Source organism: Magnolia sinica, chromosome 16 (genome assembly GCF_029962835.1).
Source record: "Magnolia sinica isolate HGM2019 chromosome 16, MsV1, whole genome shotgun sequence".
NCBI classification, from domain to species: Eukaryota; Viridiplantae; Streptophyta; class Magnoliopsida; order Magnoliales; family Magnoliaceae; genus Magnolia; species Magnolia sinica.
In genome coordinates, this window is record NC_080588.1 from 39,660,171 (window position 1) to 39,679,464 (window position 19,294).

General features: G+C 43.7%; 1 protein-coding gene across 18 annotated transcripts in view; it reads right to left on the reverse strand.

Moving 5' to 3' along the window:
• The window catches only part of LOC131229799 (OVARIAN TUMOR DOMAIN-containing deubiquitinating enzyme 7), a 106,422-nt gene that overhangs the window by 33,627 nt on the left and 53,501 nt on the right, over window positions 1-19,294 (reverse strand). For 11 of the 18 annotated variants that reach the window (XM_058225825.1, XM_058225824.1, XM_058225819.1 and 8 more), the window contains one exon: window positions 10,255-10,404. In XM_058225825.1, the coding sequence (XP_058081808.1) occupies window positions 10,255-10,404 (150 nt within the window). Of the gene's footprint in view, window positions 1-10,254; window positions 10,420-19,294 lie in introns of all 18 variants that reach the window. The other 7 variants (XM_058225830.1, XM_058225829.1, XM_058225836.1 and 4 more) reach the window with 2 other exon arrangements.

Here is a 19,294-nt window from a genome sequence, read left to right on the forward strand (position 1 = left end):
GCAAGGGAGAGTTATGGTTCATGAATCTCAATACCCTAAGTTCCATGACCACAATAGCAAGAATGAGCAATCCATTGAAGGTTTAATTGATCATCTTGCGTGTGGGAGCGACGAGTTGGGATGGAAAATCTCCACCATCTAGTTAACTATACCTCGACTGTAAGACCCGTAACCTCGCGAGATATTCCATACACTTCTACTTAAACAACGACATGTTCCCAATGGACCAGATCAACAAGTTTTGATCGTTACCCTACTTTTGTGCCACAATACCACGAGACTTGTACCTTAGCGACTGCGCGGGCGCTACGATTCCAATGCCGCGCAGCACACCCCATTTGGACCCTTAGATTAGAAGTTACAATTTTGGAACAAACCGAAATGGGCCGCACAATGCATGCGGGCTCCACTTACACAAATCCCCATGTTGTCAAATCAATCAATCCATCAACCCATCCATCAATCAAGCTATCCATCACTCATGTCAATCTCTCCCCATTAGTCAAACAAACCCATGCCATTCTCATGCAACCCATACCCCTACGTATGCTAGCTATCATTCTCTTATTCTTTCTCTCCCCATTTTACCCCTCCATCTTCCCCTTATTCCCTCCCTATCCTAAAATCTCTACCACAAAAACACTCTAACTCCCTCTCATTTTTACCATTTCCTAGCAAGAGTAGAGAGGGATTAAGAGAGAAATATTAGAAAGATTAGGGAGAAATTAAGAGAGAGAGAGAGAGAGAGAGAGAGAGAGAGAGAGAGAGAAGAAAGAAAAATTAGGGAGAGATTAAAAGAAAAGAAAGAGAGCTTATGAGAGTATTAGGAAAGATCAAGAGAGTAAGAGTAAGAGAATAGAGAAAAGTGAGATCAAAGAAGATTAGGGGTGAAGAGGAGCTTGGTGGGCCATCCGACCGTCGATCCGAGATGATCCAACCGTCCATCCTTCTAAGTGAGTGCATAGGAGGGTCAAAACCCTCTCATTCTTCGTGATTTTTCTATTTTGGTGGGCCCATAAAGGTGGGACCTACCTTGATCATGTATTAAGTATGTGGTGGACCCCATAGTGACAGGGAACCACCCCGATGGCCGGATTTATTTCCCTTCCTTTCCCTTTCGTTTCTTATTCTCATGGTGTTGTGGGACCCACAAGTGGGCCACGCTATTGGAGAGCGTGTCCCGCACGCTATCATACGTGGAGCACTTTGTCCCACTGTGATATTTATTTTCTTTTAAAACCAATTGATTGTATAAGCACACTTGGATGGCGAAAATACACCAAAAATGGGTGTGATCCAAAGCTTCTAGGCCCCACCATGAGTTGGACATTCAAATGGATGGAGTGGATTTTCTAGGTGGGCCCTACCTCACCTTAAAACACAAGAGAGTGAGAGGGGTAATAGCACCATCGTCGCTGGACACAAAATGTCCAAAGACTTGTCTCTGGCACAATTACCTTCCAAAGCCACCATGTGGACTTCACTCGTGGGTCCCATCATGATGTGTGTGTGTGTGTGTGTGTGTGTATATATCATCCACACCGTCCATCCGATTTCCCTTCTCATTTTAGGCGTTGAGCTAAAAAATGAAGCTAATCCGAATCCCAGGTGGGCCATATCACAAATGCTAAGGGGTTGTGTTACCCACGTCATTTCTTACTTCACATGGGAGGTTTAGAGTGAGTTTTCACTCGTGGGACCCATATTGATGTATTTCTTAGATCCACACCATCCATCCATCTGCTGGCTCATTTTAGTCGTGGAGCCCAAAAATCTAGCCGATCTAACCATCAGGTAAACCACACCACAACCGATGGCGGTAGTGGGAACACCCCCTCACGTCAACCATGTGGACGTGAGGTGGGGGCGTCCCAACCATGGACCCCACCTTGACGTATTTGTTTAATCCATGCCGTCCACCACCTTCCCCATGTCGTTTTAGGCTATGAGACTAAAAATGGGATAAATCTGAGTTCCTAGTGGACCGCACCAAGGGAAATAAAGTCTCACTGTTGGAACTTTCTAAGGCCTACTATTGTGTATATAAGTGGTGGACCTATCCATCATTAGACTCCTTTGGTCCATAAAGAGCTGGCCGATATAATGGATGGAATGGATTTCCACTAGTGGACCCTAAATAGTAGAATACAATAAAATTAAAGGAAGAAAGAGAAAAACAAGAAAAAAATCATGTCACTGGACGTTATTGCCAAGTGACGGTAAGGGTGGAAGCCTCATTGGGCTGCCCCCACACGTGGACCCCACCATGATGAATTTGTTTAATCCACACCGTTCACCATCTTCTCCATATAATTTTAGGCCATGTGCTAAATTTTGAGGCAAATCTGAGTCTCGAGTGGGCCATACTAAGGGGAACAAGGCCATCTATCGAAACCTTCTAGGGCCCACTTTGGAGTCCCTGATCATCCAAACCAGTCCTACTCAAAGTCTATTTGACCTCATTCAAGGTGGCCAAGACGATGAACGGATTAGATCATCCACTTGGGGCCCACATTAATAGTCTATGCAAAACATACTAATAACATGAAAAATACATGAATGCCATGCACGTGGGAGTTAACCCATTCTTGGCCAATTTTGGGTCTCACAAGTGGGACCCTGTTCTGATGTTTATATTGAATCCACACCATCCACCGTCTTTGCAAGATCATTTTAGGCCTTGGGCCAAAAGATGAGACAGATTCGGGTCTCAAGTGGGCTGTAATGAGGGAAACGAACCATTGTTGTTGAAATCTTCCAAGGCCCATTGTGGAGTCCCTGTTCGTCCAAATCAAATCAAATCAGAGCCCATTAGACCTGCTCGAGATGGACTATGTGGTGAATGGAGTAGAAAATCCATGTGGGGCAGCACTGATGGTGCATAAAAAAATAAAAAATAAAAAATAAAAAAGTAAAAGAAAAGGGTCACTGGGCATTATTGGCCAGTGATATGAGGAAGGAAACCTCCTTGAGCTGCCCCAGTGGGACCTTACATGATGTATTTATCATATCCACTCCGTTCATCCGTTTTATCATACCATATTAGGCCATAGGCCCAAAAATTAGGTTGATCCAGATCTCAGGTGGGTCGTACCACAGGGTAATATGGGGGAAGAAACCTCTTGGACTTTGGGATTTCTTGGTTTTGGGATCCCTTGGACTTAGGAATCCCTAGTTTTGGGATCCCTTGGACTTGGGAATCCCTGGAATTGAGATCCCTTAGGTCTTTAGTTATATTTAGCATCTTGAATCCAAATCCTTAAATTAGTTGGTCTGTGAATGTTGAAACTGTTTTTATTAAATCCATTTAGGCATATACTTTGCCTAAACTGATGAAGTCCCAAGACTCAGATGGGCCATGAACATATGATCACATCCTCATGAATATCCAATGATCTGTAACCGTCAATTTACATTAGTAATGATAAGACGGTGCAGATCATTCTACTAAAGTAATTATAGTGATGTCATTGATAATCTGATTATTTTGGGACATCATTAGTGGGCCATGTGCCCAAATGGATTGGTGGCCTAGTGACGCACATGTTGTAGATGTGGGTGTCCATCCGGGTCAATCGCAGTGGACCTCGCCTTGTTATATATATATTCTATTCATGCCTTGCAGGCTACATAAGAAGCTAATGTTAGTCTAACGTGGGCCATGCCACATAGACTTCTATATTTCTAGTGGCGCATGTCATTCAGTTCCCACTCTCTGTATATGATGTGCTGATTAAGGCCGATTGTTGTCTGATATATCTGATGACATGCTAGTGTACTTGGCTTGGTAGGACACACTAAGAACATACATAGTATAACGACATCATGCCCAGACATATGCCCATACACATCATTTCTATGAATGTTGTGGGTGGTGATTGATCATAGCATATGCCATTGGGCTGAGATACTTAGGGGACCCCATATGAGATAGGGTTGTCCCACATGATCATGTTGTACTCGCAGGTTTGATGCATGACTTGGATGGTATGGCTCATGCATTTCTCATCTTGTATGTCACGATCACTTTATGCCCTACTGACATCAGGGTTATGGCCTCCACAGGCATATCGTAGATGGCTAGATTGTATACCAGAAATATCCGTTCTAGCATTAGGGCACTATGGATGTCCTTGGGTGAAAGTCCCTAAACCCTTGTAGTACTAGTAGGATGCATCAACATCGAGATTGAGTGGATAACATGAGCGCCCGAGTATTGAATATCAGTAGGCTGTGTCTCCCACTGTGTCGTGGTCGGTCGAAAAGGGGTGTGACCTCATCCACCCGAGGCATTGGCATACCACTGGCAAGGCGAATAGTGAGGTTGAGTTTGACCAGCTCGTAAATGGGTCCGCTATCGACAACTAGGTAGGCATTGGCATACCACTGGCAAGGCAAATAGTGAGGTCTCTTCCACTCACTTGGTCATGCGTGCGATGGGGCGGCAGCCAGTGTTGGAGTGTACTAGACCCCGGTGATGTTTCCAGTGACGAATCGTACTGATATGTGGACTAGTTGAGGATTGTGATGCTTGCGTTGCATCTCTAGCATATGACATTGAATCATGTAGGCCTTGCATTGTATAGCCTTGGAATGACTAACATCATTTATGGACTTGCCAGTTTAGCCTTCCATCATTTCCGCTTACTCTGACATTTGTATGCTTGGCACATGCATTGCATACACACACACACACACACGCACTCTCTAAGCTTCGTAGTAAGCTTATGCACGTTTGTTACATGCAGGTTATGCTAGACCGCAGTAGCATTGAGGCAAGAGCATGTGCCCGATCTTTTGGAATTTTGTTATATGATGTATTTCCCTTTCAGCACTGTACTCAAATATTATATTAGTGGATATGTGGTGATGATGTTTTGGTGACTTGGGTACACTTGTGATTATGCTCCTTTACAAAAAAATAAAAAAATTCACCCTGAAAATCCTCCTTATTAGATCCCAGGATCAGAACCCGGCGCATGGGTAGAGCTGGGCATTTCTGACCCGATCCGACCAGATCCAACCCAATTCGAACCAAACCGACGGCCTGGATCGGTGCGGTTCGGGTAGGATCAGGCATATCTGACCGTTTATCGGATTGGGCTCGGATCAATGTCAATCCAGATTGGACCAATCCGAAATCTGATCCGATTAGATCCGATCCGTCCGGACCAATCCGATCCGAGCCATATATGGTGTGTATTTTATAGTTTCTATTAAATTTTATTTTATATATGTATGAACACTGATGAACCAATTTTTAATAGCATACTTTCTTTAGAGAAATAAATAAATACGCTATTATTCGAAAGAGCTGGGCATGGCTGAACTAAGAAGTACAGGTGAAAAATGGAAAAAAGGGGGAGTTGATAAGAACTTACATAGGTTTTGAGCTGGTATGCTGAAAATCATGATTCTTTTGCCATGAGAGTTGCAGAGAGAGAGAAAGAGGTGCAGTTTGTTGCTTCTTGCTTGATATGCAAGGCAAACAGTTCAAATGTTCAAGTGAGCAGTAGACGGGAAGCGGATTGGCTGGTGTACCTCACGCCAGCTATATAGCTGCTATATTGATGTCAGTAAGATCTGTGGGTCTAATATCCAAATTGTCCATCCATTTGGTGAGCTCGTTTTAAGGCTTGAGACAAAAAATAAGACAGATCTAACCATCAACTGGACCACACTGCAAAAACTAGTGGGAGATTGAAACCCTTTTTAGGGTCACAGAAGTTTTGGATCAATATGAAATTTGTTTTTCATCTTCATTCAGGTACTTGTGACCTTATGAAATTTGTTTTTCCTCTTCATTCAGGTACTTGTGACCTTATGAACAGATTGGATGTAAAATAAACATTATGGCGGGCCCTACAAATTTTTTAACGGTGAAAATCATTATCTCCGCTGCTATTTATGGTGTGGTCCAGATGATCTTTGGATATGATTCATTTTTTGGATAATGCTCTAAAATGATCTCTAAAAATAGATGAACGGTGTAGATATAATAAATACATCACTGTGGGGCCCATGTAACTTTGATCTCCTTTGAACCGTTCGTACAACTCGGAGCTCGAGGAGCGTCAGTGCTCGTCTTCGCACGACACGTACCTAGAGCAGCTATATAGCTAGTGTTAGCTATAGACAACAGTACTTGATGGGAATTACAAAGCTTCTTCAAGAAGCTATATAGCTGTGTGAGCTATAGATAGCAGTATGTTTTTATCCTACTGAGTAAACTGTGGGGCCCGTCTTGAATTTTTTTGGTTTATCCACACCGTCCATTAGTTTTTCTAGATCATTTTAGGGGTTGAAACTAAATTTTAAGTATATCCAATAATCAAGTAGATCGCACCATAGGAAACGGTGAGAATAATGATTTCCACACCGTTGAAAAAAATGAACGATCCGAACCTTGCCCAATCCGATTCGACTCGGTTTTCTTCACCGAGTCAGACTTGGATCAGTTTAGGCCAATAGGGGTTTGGATCGGTTCGAGTTAGATGACCCGGACTCGGTCCCGGATCGGATCGAGTTTGGGTCAGGCCCTGCAAATTTCGAACCGAGTCGAGTTGGACCTAATCCGATCCGACTGGGTCTGATGCCCAGCTCTACGCATGGGAGTTGGGAGCCGAGAATGGGGTACTACGGAGGCTGTCGGCACCGGATTCAGGGGTTGGGAATTTTGTGAGCCCGATTCCCGAGTTTGGGGCGTGACATTGACCCTACCCTGCATAGTAATGTGAGTGATGCAGGATGATGGAAACTATCATAGGATGCAAGATGGGAAATTAATTACACATTAATTTTAGCAATCAATCATGTAAAATCACGCGTATCCTTATAATAGATTCGAAAATTCAGATTTATAACATGAAGATCCTAGGTTTTCACATACACGGTTCACAAAAATATAAAATAGTTCAAGAGTAGCCCACTTGGAAGTAGGTACTTCCAATTTAAGTGGGTAATGCAACAACCACATGGATAGATAATGATGAAAGCAAAATTCTAGTTTTGGGAAAGTTTCACAAAAAAATAAAAAAAATTCAAAAAATCAAAATTTGATTAGGGTTTTGGATTCATGGATGGAAATTTAAAAATGAGGTTTTTGGGGATTCAAAGGATCTAGGGTTTAGAAGGTTGTAATGGAAAGGAAAAGAAGCAGACAAGAGAAGAAGAAAAAAATACCTTTCGAAGAAGTGAGAGGAATGATGTAAGAAGAAGAATACCTTTCGATGAAGAGGAAGAGGAATGATATACCTTGGGGAATCCACCACCAAACTAGCTTCCACCCTTCCACAATTCAATTAAAAGGGGGAGTTTCTCAAAAACCCTAAAACATAAGGAGGAAAATTCTTTCACACAAGAAAGCTTATCTCTTTTTTCTTTCTTCTCAATAACACCACTAGGGTTGGAACTCCACCCCCTGTGATTTTATAATTAAAAATTCAGCATAATTACAACTATGCCACTCACTTTAGTGAAGCGGCTCATCATCCAAAATAAGAAAACTAAAACATTTATTATCAATTTCAACCATCAAATAAATCCTAAAGATAACAAAAAACATAAAGAAAGTAACTTTAGAGTCCAAGGGGCCTAGAACAGGAAGATCTGGTGGCCCAATGGCCTGATTGATAAGATCCAATAGTCAGATCGAAATAGAAATTCTATGACTAAAATGGTCTCTTAACCAACCCACATGCATCATCCTAAAGTGGGGTCTTCCTGATGCACGTCCAATGCATGTGGGGTCTTCAAAATCTGGAACTTGTCTCCCATCTACAAAGAAAGTTGCACTAATGTGGGTGGTCATCTCTATCTCTGGTACACCCAAGTAGGTCCTCTGATGTCCCCATTAATGAGTATTCACAAAATGCAGATTCATGTTTTTAAGCTTGGTGAGCTCTAGCATTGAAAGATTTGCATCGAGTATCTAGTTTTGGAGGCCCATCATACCTGGACCGAATTAACTTAATCATGTATCAGCTTTGACTATTCCTTTAACTTGAGGTCATGTTGGGATTTCATGGTCCTAGTGTTCCGGGCTTTGACTCATCCTACGAGACTAAATGGTGGTTGACATACAAGTATGGTTGGGCATGGGCATTATGATGTTGTATAAGAAGACCACAAACTCCAACAAGGGATCCACTTGGTTACTCGGGATACTCATAATGGATTGATCTCATTGTTTAGATCGTCCATCAAGTAGTTTTTAAGCTAACCAGCACGTTGTGAATGTTTAATAGATTGGTTTTAACTATTGATCTTGTGATTTTAATCATTAAACTATTTTGATCACGCTTGATGGAAGATTCAATGGTCAAGATCTAACGTTCTAATTCCAACATGAGAATTGACTAAGGATAGTGGCCACAATAAGTGAATGAATTTAGTCGATGTGGGTGCATGGATAAGGCAGGCTTTCATGCTTTACGTGTAATGGACATACCAAAGGTTGTAGGGGTGAGGAGCACCATACAGGTGTTTTCCTATATAACTCTAGCCTCTTATAAATAGATGCCATCTCAGAACATGGAGAGAGAGAGAGAGAGCCCTAGACGTCCCCACCCCTTGGGACACCCATGTGAGAAGAGAAAAAGAGAGTGAGAGATAAAGAGAGTGCGCGACACCCCTCCTCCCTTCACACGTGTGTGCACATGGGTCCATCCTGCGGACATCTCTCAAGTGCGCAAGTGGGCCAACCCTAACGTGGCCCTTTGTGTGGGATTTTTCGCTTTCTGTTTTTCTAAGATAGATCAAGAGAGAACTCTTGCTTTGGAGGATCGCATTGGACTTTCTACATCAATCATGTGGCACAAATATGAGGTAAACTTTTATTTTATTGATATATAGCTTTTTAGAATTTGATAATATCTAGATGGGATCTTTGCTTTTTGGAATTTGGGTAGTTAAGGAACAACATGTTCATAGGAGGATTGTAGCTGAAATGAGGATGTTGAGATGGATGAGTGGGAACCAGGAAGGCTAGAATTAGAAATGAATGCTTCTAAAGGAACTTAGGAGCAGCATCGTTAGGTAATAAGATGATGAAAGTAGACTTCGATGGTTTGATCATGTGCAACAGAGACCAAAAACCACGCCCGTCAGAAGGAGTGAGTTAGCACAAGTTGAAAGCTCTAGGGAAGCCCTAAAAGTAAGTTGATGGAGGTAATAAGAAAAGACTTGATGACCAATGGTCTAACTATGGCTCTTAATCAAGTGGAATGGCGGAACATGATTCACGTTGGATAAGGCTTGGATGATGATGATGATGATGACCCTCTGGAAAATTTACGCTTCTGTGTCTTTCAAAATATTCACCAACAGGGGTACCATCCATCTTCCCACATTCTGTATTTACTAGTCATACAACTCGTTGCCATAAATGATCATCCTCATTACCAAATCTAGCCCCCGCAAAAAAAAAAAAAAAAAAAAAAAAAAAAAAAATTCCTAAAGATTGCAAACCTCACTCCAGTTGACCAGATGGAAAATTTTCTTTTCTTCCAAACCTCTCCAAAAAAAAAAAAGTCTCTCGCAGTTATCAAGACAGTGAATAATGCTCACAGGGAACTGAAAGTGACAAAAATACAACAGCTGTTCAACAAGGTTATTAATGGCAACTATTTGTTTTTCCAAGCCAAGAGTTAGTTTCTGACTCTTTCAACTATCCTTACCGCATATTTGACCAATCAGTGTGGACGTGTGTGGGTGATTAATAGGCTCAAATTTGAAATGCAATATGAAGTGCATGGGAGCCCTAAGATATTTCCTTGGAACATGATTTGATGAAAATACCAAATGCATAACGTATACGAAAGGCTTCTTTGACAATTTCCCAATCTTCAAGGAATTAAAAAATAATAAAAAATTGACCATTCTCACAAACTTCTGCTGTTTTGTGGTTAAATATGTGGTTGGACTCACTAAGCATGCACTGGAGTAAGCTAAACTCTCATAAAAGGACCCAGATTAATAAACCGATGATGACACCCATGACAATCCAAACATTGTTGTCTAGTGATTTTTATTGCCGCCCCAACATCAAAATCAAATAATTAGGTTGTTAACAACAATGAAGATAAAATGCAGAACCTGTCAAATTTAAACCACTTTTAACAATTCTCAATATTCAGATTTAAGGCCAATTTAAGCAGATAAATGAGATTCACACCCAAAAAACAGAGAAGAACAATGCGATCCATGAGAATTGTAACAAAGATGATGGTGACACTGATGGAGAAAAGGGGTTACTCGATGAATACAGATATTGCTGCGGGTGACAAGGGAAGCTGCTTGCAATTCCATATTTCCTGCCCATGTGCCATCCTTTTCCATAGACTTGCAGTACTCATCAAACGGAACATCATCTTCAATAAAAGGCTCAAACTCTTGGCGGTGCTTCTGTTAAATACAATTCTGACATCAGATTAACTTATTAGTCAGTTGAAGTAAAAACTAAAGGGAAAACTAAATTCTCGATGTCCTTTGGCATGGAAATTACTACAAAACCACAGAACAAGAGATATCAGATAAGGAATATAGAAATAGCATTCACAAACTAAGGAATATATTAACTATCCTCTCAAGAAAATAGATCATCTTTGTGACCCGGTTATATAAAATAAAGGAAATCTGAAATCCTTACGCTGGTGTTTCTCACTAATTCCTTAAATTCAGATGGAAAAAAGAAGAAAGAAAAACCATGCAGGTTTCTTTTTTTTCAAGTTAAAAGTGGAGGCAGCCTTTAGCAGTAAGGTAGCCCCACGGCATGCCATTTACAGGCAACAGGCGAAAGGCAAAAGTTATTCATGTTTCCCTAAAACAGTTGTCACAAATGCTAGTGAGAAAAAAAAAAAAAAGTTGTTCCAAGCATGCCTTCATTCTCTCAAACACTCGACTGCCAAGCCCATAGAGTAACAACATTGTAACTCCTGCGATATATGTTTCTGCTAATAATATCGTGACCTAGGCAATGAGCATATAAACAATCATCAGTTCCTGCTAAAGTGGCCTTGCCTTGATGATAAGGTAATACTGACCAGAAGCATGATAAACAATTTACTGTCACAAAAAATACGAACTTCTGTGTCAAACTCTAATTTCAATAAAGAAAAAAGCTGGAATTATATAAAGCACAAAAGTCTTCTACATCTTCATATAGGATCTTCATTTGAAAAAAGAAGTAACCCACTTAGAAATGCATTTCATGATCTTGCAAGTAAAATTGTGAATAATGGATGAAATGAGCATATAAATAATCATTATTTATAAGCATATGCATATAGAAGATAACTAAGATTATAGACAAAATCCTCTATAATCCATCAGAGGGGGAACAAATTCCCAACACAAACAGCAGAATAGCTTGCTCCTTTGCTAAAACATTGATAATACTACTTGCCTCTCTACCAACATGGGAAACAAAACCTTTAGGCTAGAATAAACGCCTCAAATCTCATTGAAAGCAAAACAAAGACAATCCCGGTCCACAATCCAACATAATCACTGGTGTCAAGCTAGGTTTGAATAATCATTTGATCCAAGCAAAGTATCCATTCCTCAACAACAAGGCAAAGTGGAAATAAGGAAATGGGCAGTTCATCCACTCCCTAGATCTTAAAAACTAACACAACAGATCAGGAGTCAGGAGACTATCAAATTGCCCACTCCAAAGGTGGGTCTATGGGAAGCACTTCATCAGGATCCACCACCCAAAAGGAAGGCCACTACTCTACAATACCTCTTGGTTTCCCAAAGCCCCACGGTAGCTGTATTTAGTGGACTTTGCACACATTAGATGGATATAAAAGGATCTATCAGAGAACATTCTTGTCAACCCAAGACCAAATTCTCCTATCCCTTCCATCCTCAGGGATGAAAACCACCCCAATAGAACTTAAAGCCTGGGAACCAATCTCCTCATCGCTGAGATTCCTTCAAAACAAAGAATTCCATACAACCTGATTCTCAAGATGACTAAAGTATTGATGCACACTCAAACCTACCAATAGAGGGTTTCGAAGACCGAAAAGGAGTTTCTCCATCCACCAAGTATCCTCCCAAAACCTCATCCACCCTAAAACCCATCACTTCCTTAAAATGCACTTAAAGCTATGGAGCAGCCTTCCAAACCCTATACCCACTATTCTCATATAGGCCAGGAGTAATCCACCCACCTTCTTGATATTCATATGACACACTCCACTGTTCCCCATATTCATTCTTGCCCCTCTCTAGACCACCATAACCATTTCCCCAATAGTGCTGAATTCATGGTCTTTATAGATCTGATGCACACTCCACTGTTCCAGCTTCTCAATTAGCAAACTTGACTCGAATCAAGATGATATCTGTCTCTTTCCTTCACACCTACCAAAGGAATTCCATTTGAAGTTGTCCAAGCCTATGCACCATTGTCATAAGATCAGGAGATTCAGAAAAGCCAACCTAATCAAAGTGATTGATCCACCAAAAGAGAGATACCAGCTCTTCCACCTAGACAAATTCTTTCAACATGTGTAACAACCAGATGCCACCGACCTTCAGGATACTTCAGCACACAGAGGTAGGTCATCATTGTTTCTTCACTTCTATGACATGGAGTTTTCACACACACAAGTAGGTCTTCATGGTTCCTTTTCTTCGATGATACAAAGCTTATGGTTAAATGTATTTGGGGTGGCATACATCACATAGCATGCCAAATTCATTTGGAAAGATCATCCAAATGTCGAGTTGTGGTCTCCATTCATGTTGTGGAACTCCATTTTGTGGTCCATCTAGAAGGAAACAACAGGGTGTGTCAAAATAGTGATTAAAGTTTTGAGGAGGTAAATCGGAGAATTAGAGGCCGCATTATCCCATGGTCTTTGGTGCATGAGGAGTATCTGATGGTTCATTAGAACGACCTTATGGTGAGATGAATGTAAGCAATTGATGACTCAAAAGCATGAGGTGGAAATTCTGCCAAGTGGCAGCTCCTCCAAACCTGATGTTGAAGTTAATTTTGATAGTAGCTTGTACAACCTGGGCCAGGTAGCTGTTGGAGGTATAGTTAGAGACAAGCCGGAGTGTTATTGGGGTTGGTTTAAAACCATGTTTGCTCATCCAACTCAGTAGAGTGGAGACTAGGTCACTTAGGATAAGAATAACATTGGGGCATCTTTGTGTGTGTGTGTGTGTGCGTGCGTGCGTGCGTGCGTGAGAGAGAGAGAGAGAGAGAGAGAGAGAGAGAGAGAGAGAGAGAGAGAGAGAGTGTGTGTGTGTTGTGGGGCATCTAAGAGAGAGAGGGAGAGAGAACGTAGGGGCATCTGAGAGAGGGAATAAAGGGGTTTTGTCACATTTTAGCGCGGCCTACAGTTCATGATGATTCTTCTAATGTTATTCAGTGGAGATCTCCAGGGAATCCACCCTTGAAAGTTAGAACATTGGATTGAAGAGATCCGGGAGTTGTATGAGAACCACCACTTCACTTTCTATCATATTGGGAGTGTAGGAAATTTTGTAGCTAACGCATTAGCGCCAGAGGATTCTTCTAGAGTTGTGTTGACCTTCAATGACAATTCCCCACTAGGGGTGTCAATGGGCCGGGCTCCTCCAACACCACCTCCGAGGCAGCTCCCCAGTGTTTGTTAAGGATGAGATGGGATAGGACACCGTAGGTGAGAGTGTCCCTGCCCTCAGCAGTAGCAGCAGCAGTCGAGAGCACCACAACAGCCTCCACCACAGCAGCAGCGACAACAGCTCTTACCATCGAGGCCCCCATAGCAGCAGCACCAGCACCAACCTCTGAGACCACAACAGTTTCGGCCACAGCAGCAGCAGCAGAGACCTCAGAGGGGACAGGCACCTCCCCAGCCAGCTCAGGCAAGATTCTATGAGGCTCAGCAGGACCCACAATCGTTAGGAGGGGTCGTTAAGGTTATTCTTCCTGTCTCTGCATGTGTAGCTTGAGTTCTATTCGATTCTGATGCATCTCATTCTTTCATGTCTGAGGACTTCTGCCATTCTACCGAATTGTCATTAGTGTCTGCCCATGAGGGGCTGTCAGTGTCGACGCCCTTGAGGAAGACGGCAGTGCTAGGCCAATTCTGTTGTCTTGCCTTGTTTTGGTGGGAGAGACCTTCTTGCCCGCAGATTTGTTTGTGCTGCCGATGTCAGAGTTCGACCTCATCCTAGGTATGGATTGGCTCGCCGAGTACTACGTCGTATTGGACTGCTCCGCGAGGACAGTTGCATTTTGTATACCCGGCTTGCCTCAGTTCCAGTTCGTAGCCGAGCCCAGAGGAGAGCCGCTATCTTGTTTGATGTCGTGTGCAGTAGAGGACCCCGTAGCAGTGAGTGTTGATCAGTTACCGATTGTCTGTAATTTCCCCGACGTATTCTAAGAGATTCCAGGGTTGCCGCCACGCTAGCATATTGAGTTTCAGATTGATCTTGTGCCCGGTATCGCGCATATCTCGAAGGCCCCGTATCATATGACACCGATAGAGTTACGGGAACTGCAGCAACAGTTGGACGAGCTGCATGAGCTAGGTTTTATCCGTCCGAGTAGTTCGCCGTGGGGAGCACCGGTCTTATTTGTTAGGAAGAAGGATGGCTCGTTGAGGCTCTGCGTGGATTACTGTGAGCTCAACCAGGTCACGATCAAGAACAAGTATCCACTCCCGAGGATCGACGATTTATTTGATCCGCTACAGGGTGCACAGTTCTTTTTGAATATTGACCTACGATTCGGTTATCATCAGTTCGGGTCCGAAAGGAGGATATCCCGAAGACAACTTTCAGGACGCGCTTGGTCACTTTAAGTTTCAGGTCATGTCCTTTGGGCTGACCAATGCGCCCGCAGTTTTTATGCAGTTGATGAACGAGGTCTTCCGTCTTTATCTCAATCAGTTTGTTGTGGTGTTCATCGACGATATTTTGATCTATTCGAGGACCCGCGAGGACCACGAGCAGCATCTAGAGGTTGCGTTGCAAACCCTCCGTGCCCACTAACTCTATGTTAAGCTGGAGAAGTGTGAGTTTTGGCAGGAGGAGGTAAAGTTCCTCGGTCACGTGATGACGAGGGAGGGTGTCGCAGTGGACCCCTTAAAGATAGATGCAGTGCGTCAATGAGGATAGCACATGAACGTGTCCGAGATCCGCAGTTTTCTTAGTTTCGTGGGATATTATCGACGTTTTATCGAGGGATTCTCTCGTATCACAGCACCGCTGACCAGGTTAACTCGGAAGGGCGCAGAGTTTGTGTGGAGTGACGCCTGTTAGTGAGCATTTGTGGAGCTAAAGGACCGCCTCACGTCCATTTCTGTCCTCACTCTTCCTTCTGGGAGTGATGGATTTGTGGTGTTTACCGATGCCTCGCGTGTTGGCTTGGGTATTGTCCTGATGCAACACGGGAAGCCTGTAGCCTATGCGTCTCGCTAGCTCAAGGTCCATGAGCTGAACTACCCCATGCATGATTTGGAGCTGGCAGCAGTCGTCTTCGCATTGAAAGTGTGGAGGCACTATCTTTATGGGGTTAGGTTCGAGCTCTTCTCCGACCACAAGAGCCTGAAGTATCTCCTCTCAGTCCGAGTTGAATATGAGGCAGAGACGTTGGATGGAGTTCCTAAAGGACTATGATTTTGATTTGCAGTACCACCCTAGCAAGGAGAACATGGTGGTGGATGCAATCAGCCGTCAGCCACAAGGCCTGGTGGCACATATGATGATTCAAGAGTGGAAGATGCTTGAAAATGTAGCAACGTATGACTCGAGTTTGACTTCTAGTCTTCTATCGTTCAGTTATCGAGCCTGTCAATTCAACCCTTTTGTCGCAAGGGTGATCGAGGCTCAGCAGTCAGACGAGTCACTTTAGAGTTATTGAGCAGAGGCAACATCTGATAGTCAGTCAGACTGGCAGATTGGTTTTAATGGTGGACTTCGCTTCAGAGGCCGATTATGTGTCCCAGATATTCTATAGTTGCGTAGAGATCTTATGACCGAGGCACATTAATCGAGGTTTTCTATCCACCCTGGCTCGACGAAGATGTACCGTGATATAAGGCGAAAGTATTTTTTGGCGGGGTGAAGTGCTAGATCACCAGTTTTGTGGCTGAGTATGACACTTGCCAGCGTGTTAAGGCCGATCATCAGAGACCCCCAGGTCTGTTGCAGCCATTGAGCGTCCCGAACATGGAAGTGGGAGTACGTATCCACAGATTTCATTATGGGCTTGCCAAGGACTCAGCGTGGTCATGACGTCATCTGAGTTATCGTCGATCGTCTAACGAAGTCGGCACATTTTCTCATAATTCGTGAGACCTGGCTTTTAGACCAGCTTGCTAAATTGTTTATTGATGAGATTGTGAGACTGCACGGTGTTCCAGTCTCGATCGTTTTTTACCGAGACCCAAGGTTCACATTTCAGTTTTGGAGGAGCTTTTAAAAGGTGATGGGGTCTGCCTTGCAGTTCAGCACTGCGTATCATCCGCAGACCGATGGGCCAACCGAGAGGGTCAACCAAATTCTTGAGGATATGCTTCGGGCTTGTGTGATCGACTTCTCGGATAGCTGGGATGAGCATTTGCGCCTGGCTGAGTTCACATATAATAATAGTTATTAGACGACTATTGGTATGGCTCCCTTTGAGGCCTTGTATGGCAGACTATGTCGATCTCCCAGTTGTTAGGCCGAGGTTAGAGAGCACCGTCTCTTAGGCCCCGAGCTTGTGCAGCAAACATCAGAGGTTATCGATATCAACAGGTAAAGGATGCGCACAGCTCATAGCCAGTAGAAGAGTTTTGTTGATCGTCGGCGTCATCCCTTGGAGTTTGCAGTAGGGGACAGAGTGTATCTCAAGGTCTCGCCCATGAAGGGTGTAGTTCAATTTGGAGCCAAGGGCAAGCTTGCCCCGAGATTTATTGGACATTTTGATATCACTGGCCGTATTGGTGCCGTGGCCTATAGGCTCGCCTTACCTTCTCAGTTGTCTGGCATCCACAACGTTTTTCATGTTTCTATGCTGCGAAAGTGTGAGTCAAACACCATTCCCGTGATTGATTGGTAGCCACTTAAGGTCCGTGAGGATGCTTCCTACATTGAGCAGCCAGTTCGCATTCTTGATCGAAAGGAGCAGGTCATTCCTTTGGTGAAAGTGCAGTGGGGTCACCATAGTGTTGATGAGGTGTCTTGGGAGTGCGAGGGTGAGATTAGAGAGCGTTATCCCCATCTTTTTGTAGATTGATTGTGCTTTGTATTATGTTTTGATATATACGTTTATGCGATGTCATGTTTTCTCTTCCTTGTTTTGTTCTACGCAATAGTGTAAATTTCGAAGATGAAATTTTTATTAGGAGAGGAGAGTTGTAAGGCCCGTATCCTAGTTCGTACCGTTCCTTAGACTTCTGCGATCCTCCTCGTCAAATTCTGGCAACCCGTGACCTGTAGTCGGCATTTGCGCACGAACCTAAGTCACATCCCGTAAATCTGAGTCGACTCGACTCAAAACTTATACCCTAGTAACTGCGTCGTCGCCGCGGTTCCAACGCCGCATCTTGCACACCGATGCAATACCCAGGCTAGGAGTAGTGGGCCCGCGTATATTTCGAAGAAACACCGCTCATTGCGAATCCCGAGAGAATCTCTACCCAATCTATCACATCAATCAATCAAGTGCAAGTCAAGTACAACCCATCACTCCACTCATCACACCCATCCCTCTCTTACACAAGCCATCTCCAAAGTCAACTCTCTCTTACACACACCCATCCCTCTCTTACACAACCCATCCCTTTTCATCCCATCACATCCCCTTTCCCTCTCATTCTCTCTACCATTTTCCAAGCAACCAAAGAGAGCAACCGTCCAAGCAAGAGAAGCTCCAAGGATAGCCAAGTTTGTGGCCCACTCCCTACCCCAAATCTCTCATCCTAACCCTTCAATCTTCATCATCCTTCATCAAAGAAGAAGCCAAGGAGCTTAGCATCTCAAGGAACCAAGAAGTATAATCGGTGGGTGAATCTTCATTGTTGGTAGGAAAGGGATTTCCACCATTGATTTTGATGATTTGAGGGCCCACATGAGGTGAGACCCATTTGATGTATGCATTGTATTGAGTAAAGGAGGGCTCATAGTGGCGGAATCCCTCCCCTCGACACGTCTCTCTCTCTTTTATGATGATGTGTGACCCACATGATGGTGCATGTATAGAACATCCACATCCACCGTCCAGAAATTTTCTGGACGTCCAGCAAGTTTCAGATGACTGGACGTCCAGTTGGTGGAGCCCACCTTGTTGTCCATTTCGGGCTAGCCTGGTTGAAGGGAAAAACACAAATATCGGCCTGATCCCGGGGCTGTGTAGCCCACCCTGGTGGACCCTACTATGATGTATGCATTCTATATCCACGCCATCCATGTGTTTGGCCCACCTTGCTGCCTGTCCGTTTGGACAGGCCTGGAGGAAGGAAAATACAAATATCAACTTGATTAAAATCAAGTGGGCCATGTGTACGTGGACCCCACCTGATATATGTGTTTCATCCATGTTTTCCACCGTCCAACAAGGGACGGTGGAGCCCACATGATGTATGTGAATATCCACACCGTCCATCGTCCTGTCCCTGGATGGTGGGACCCTCATGATGTAAGTGTTGTATTCACACCGTCCGTCCATTTTGTTGGATTGGTGGGCCACACGTGTGGACCCACCTGATGTATATGTTTATATCCTCACCGTCGGGATCCACCTTGGTGTATGTATTCTATCCACACCGTCTGGCCATGGACGGTGGGCCCACATGATGTATGTGTTTCATTCCACGCCGTCCGTCTGTTTGCTGGACGTGTAGGGTCCACCTGCTGTACATGTAGGGCCCACCTGCTGTATGTGTAGGGCCCACCCTACTGCATGTATTCCATCCACACTGTCCGTTTGGTGGGGCCCATCTACACTGTACAGGCACACCGTGTTGTATGTGTTCTATATGCATGTTGTCCATCTATTTTGTTGGGCCATAGGGGCTGACCCAAGGGACCCACCATGATGTATGTGAGGCCTATGTGGTGAGGCCCATTGTGATGTATGTGAGGCCCAATATGATGTATATGAGGCCTTTATGATGAGGCCCATTGCGATGTATATGAGGCCCATGTGGTGAGGCCCAATATGAGGTATATGAGGCCCATTGTGATGTATGTGAGGCCCTTGTGTGAGGCCCATCGTGATGTATACGAGGCCCTTAAGTGACGCCCAATTGTGATGTATGATTCCACCATGATGTATGTGATAATATTTATGTAGCCCATC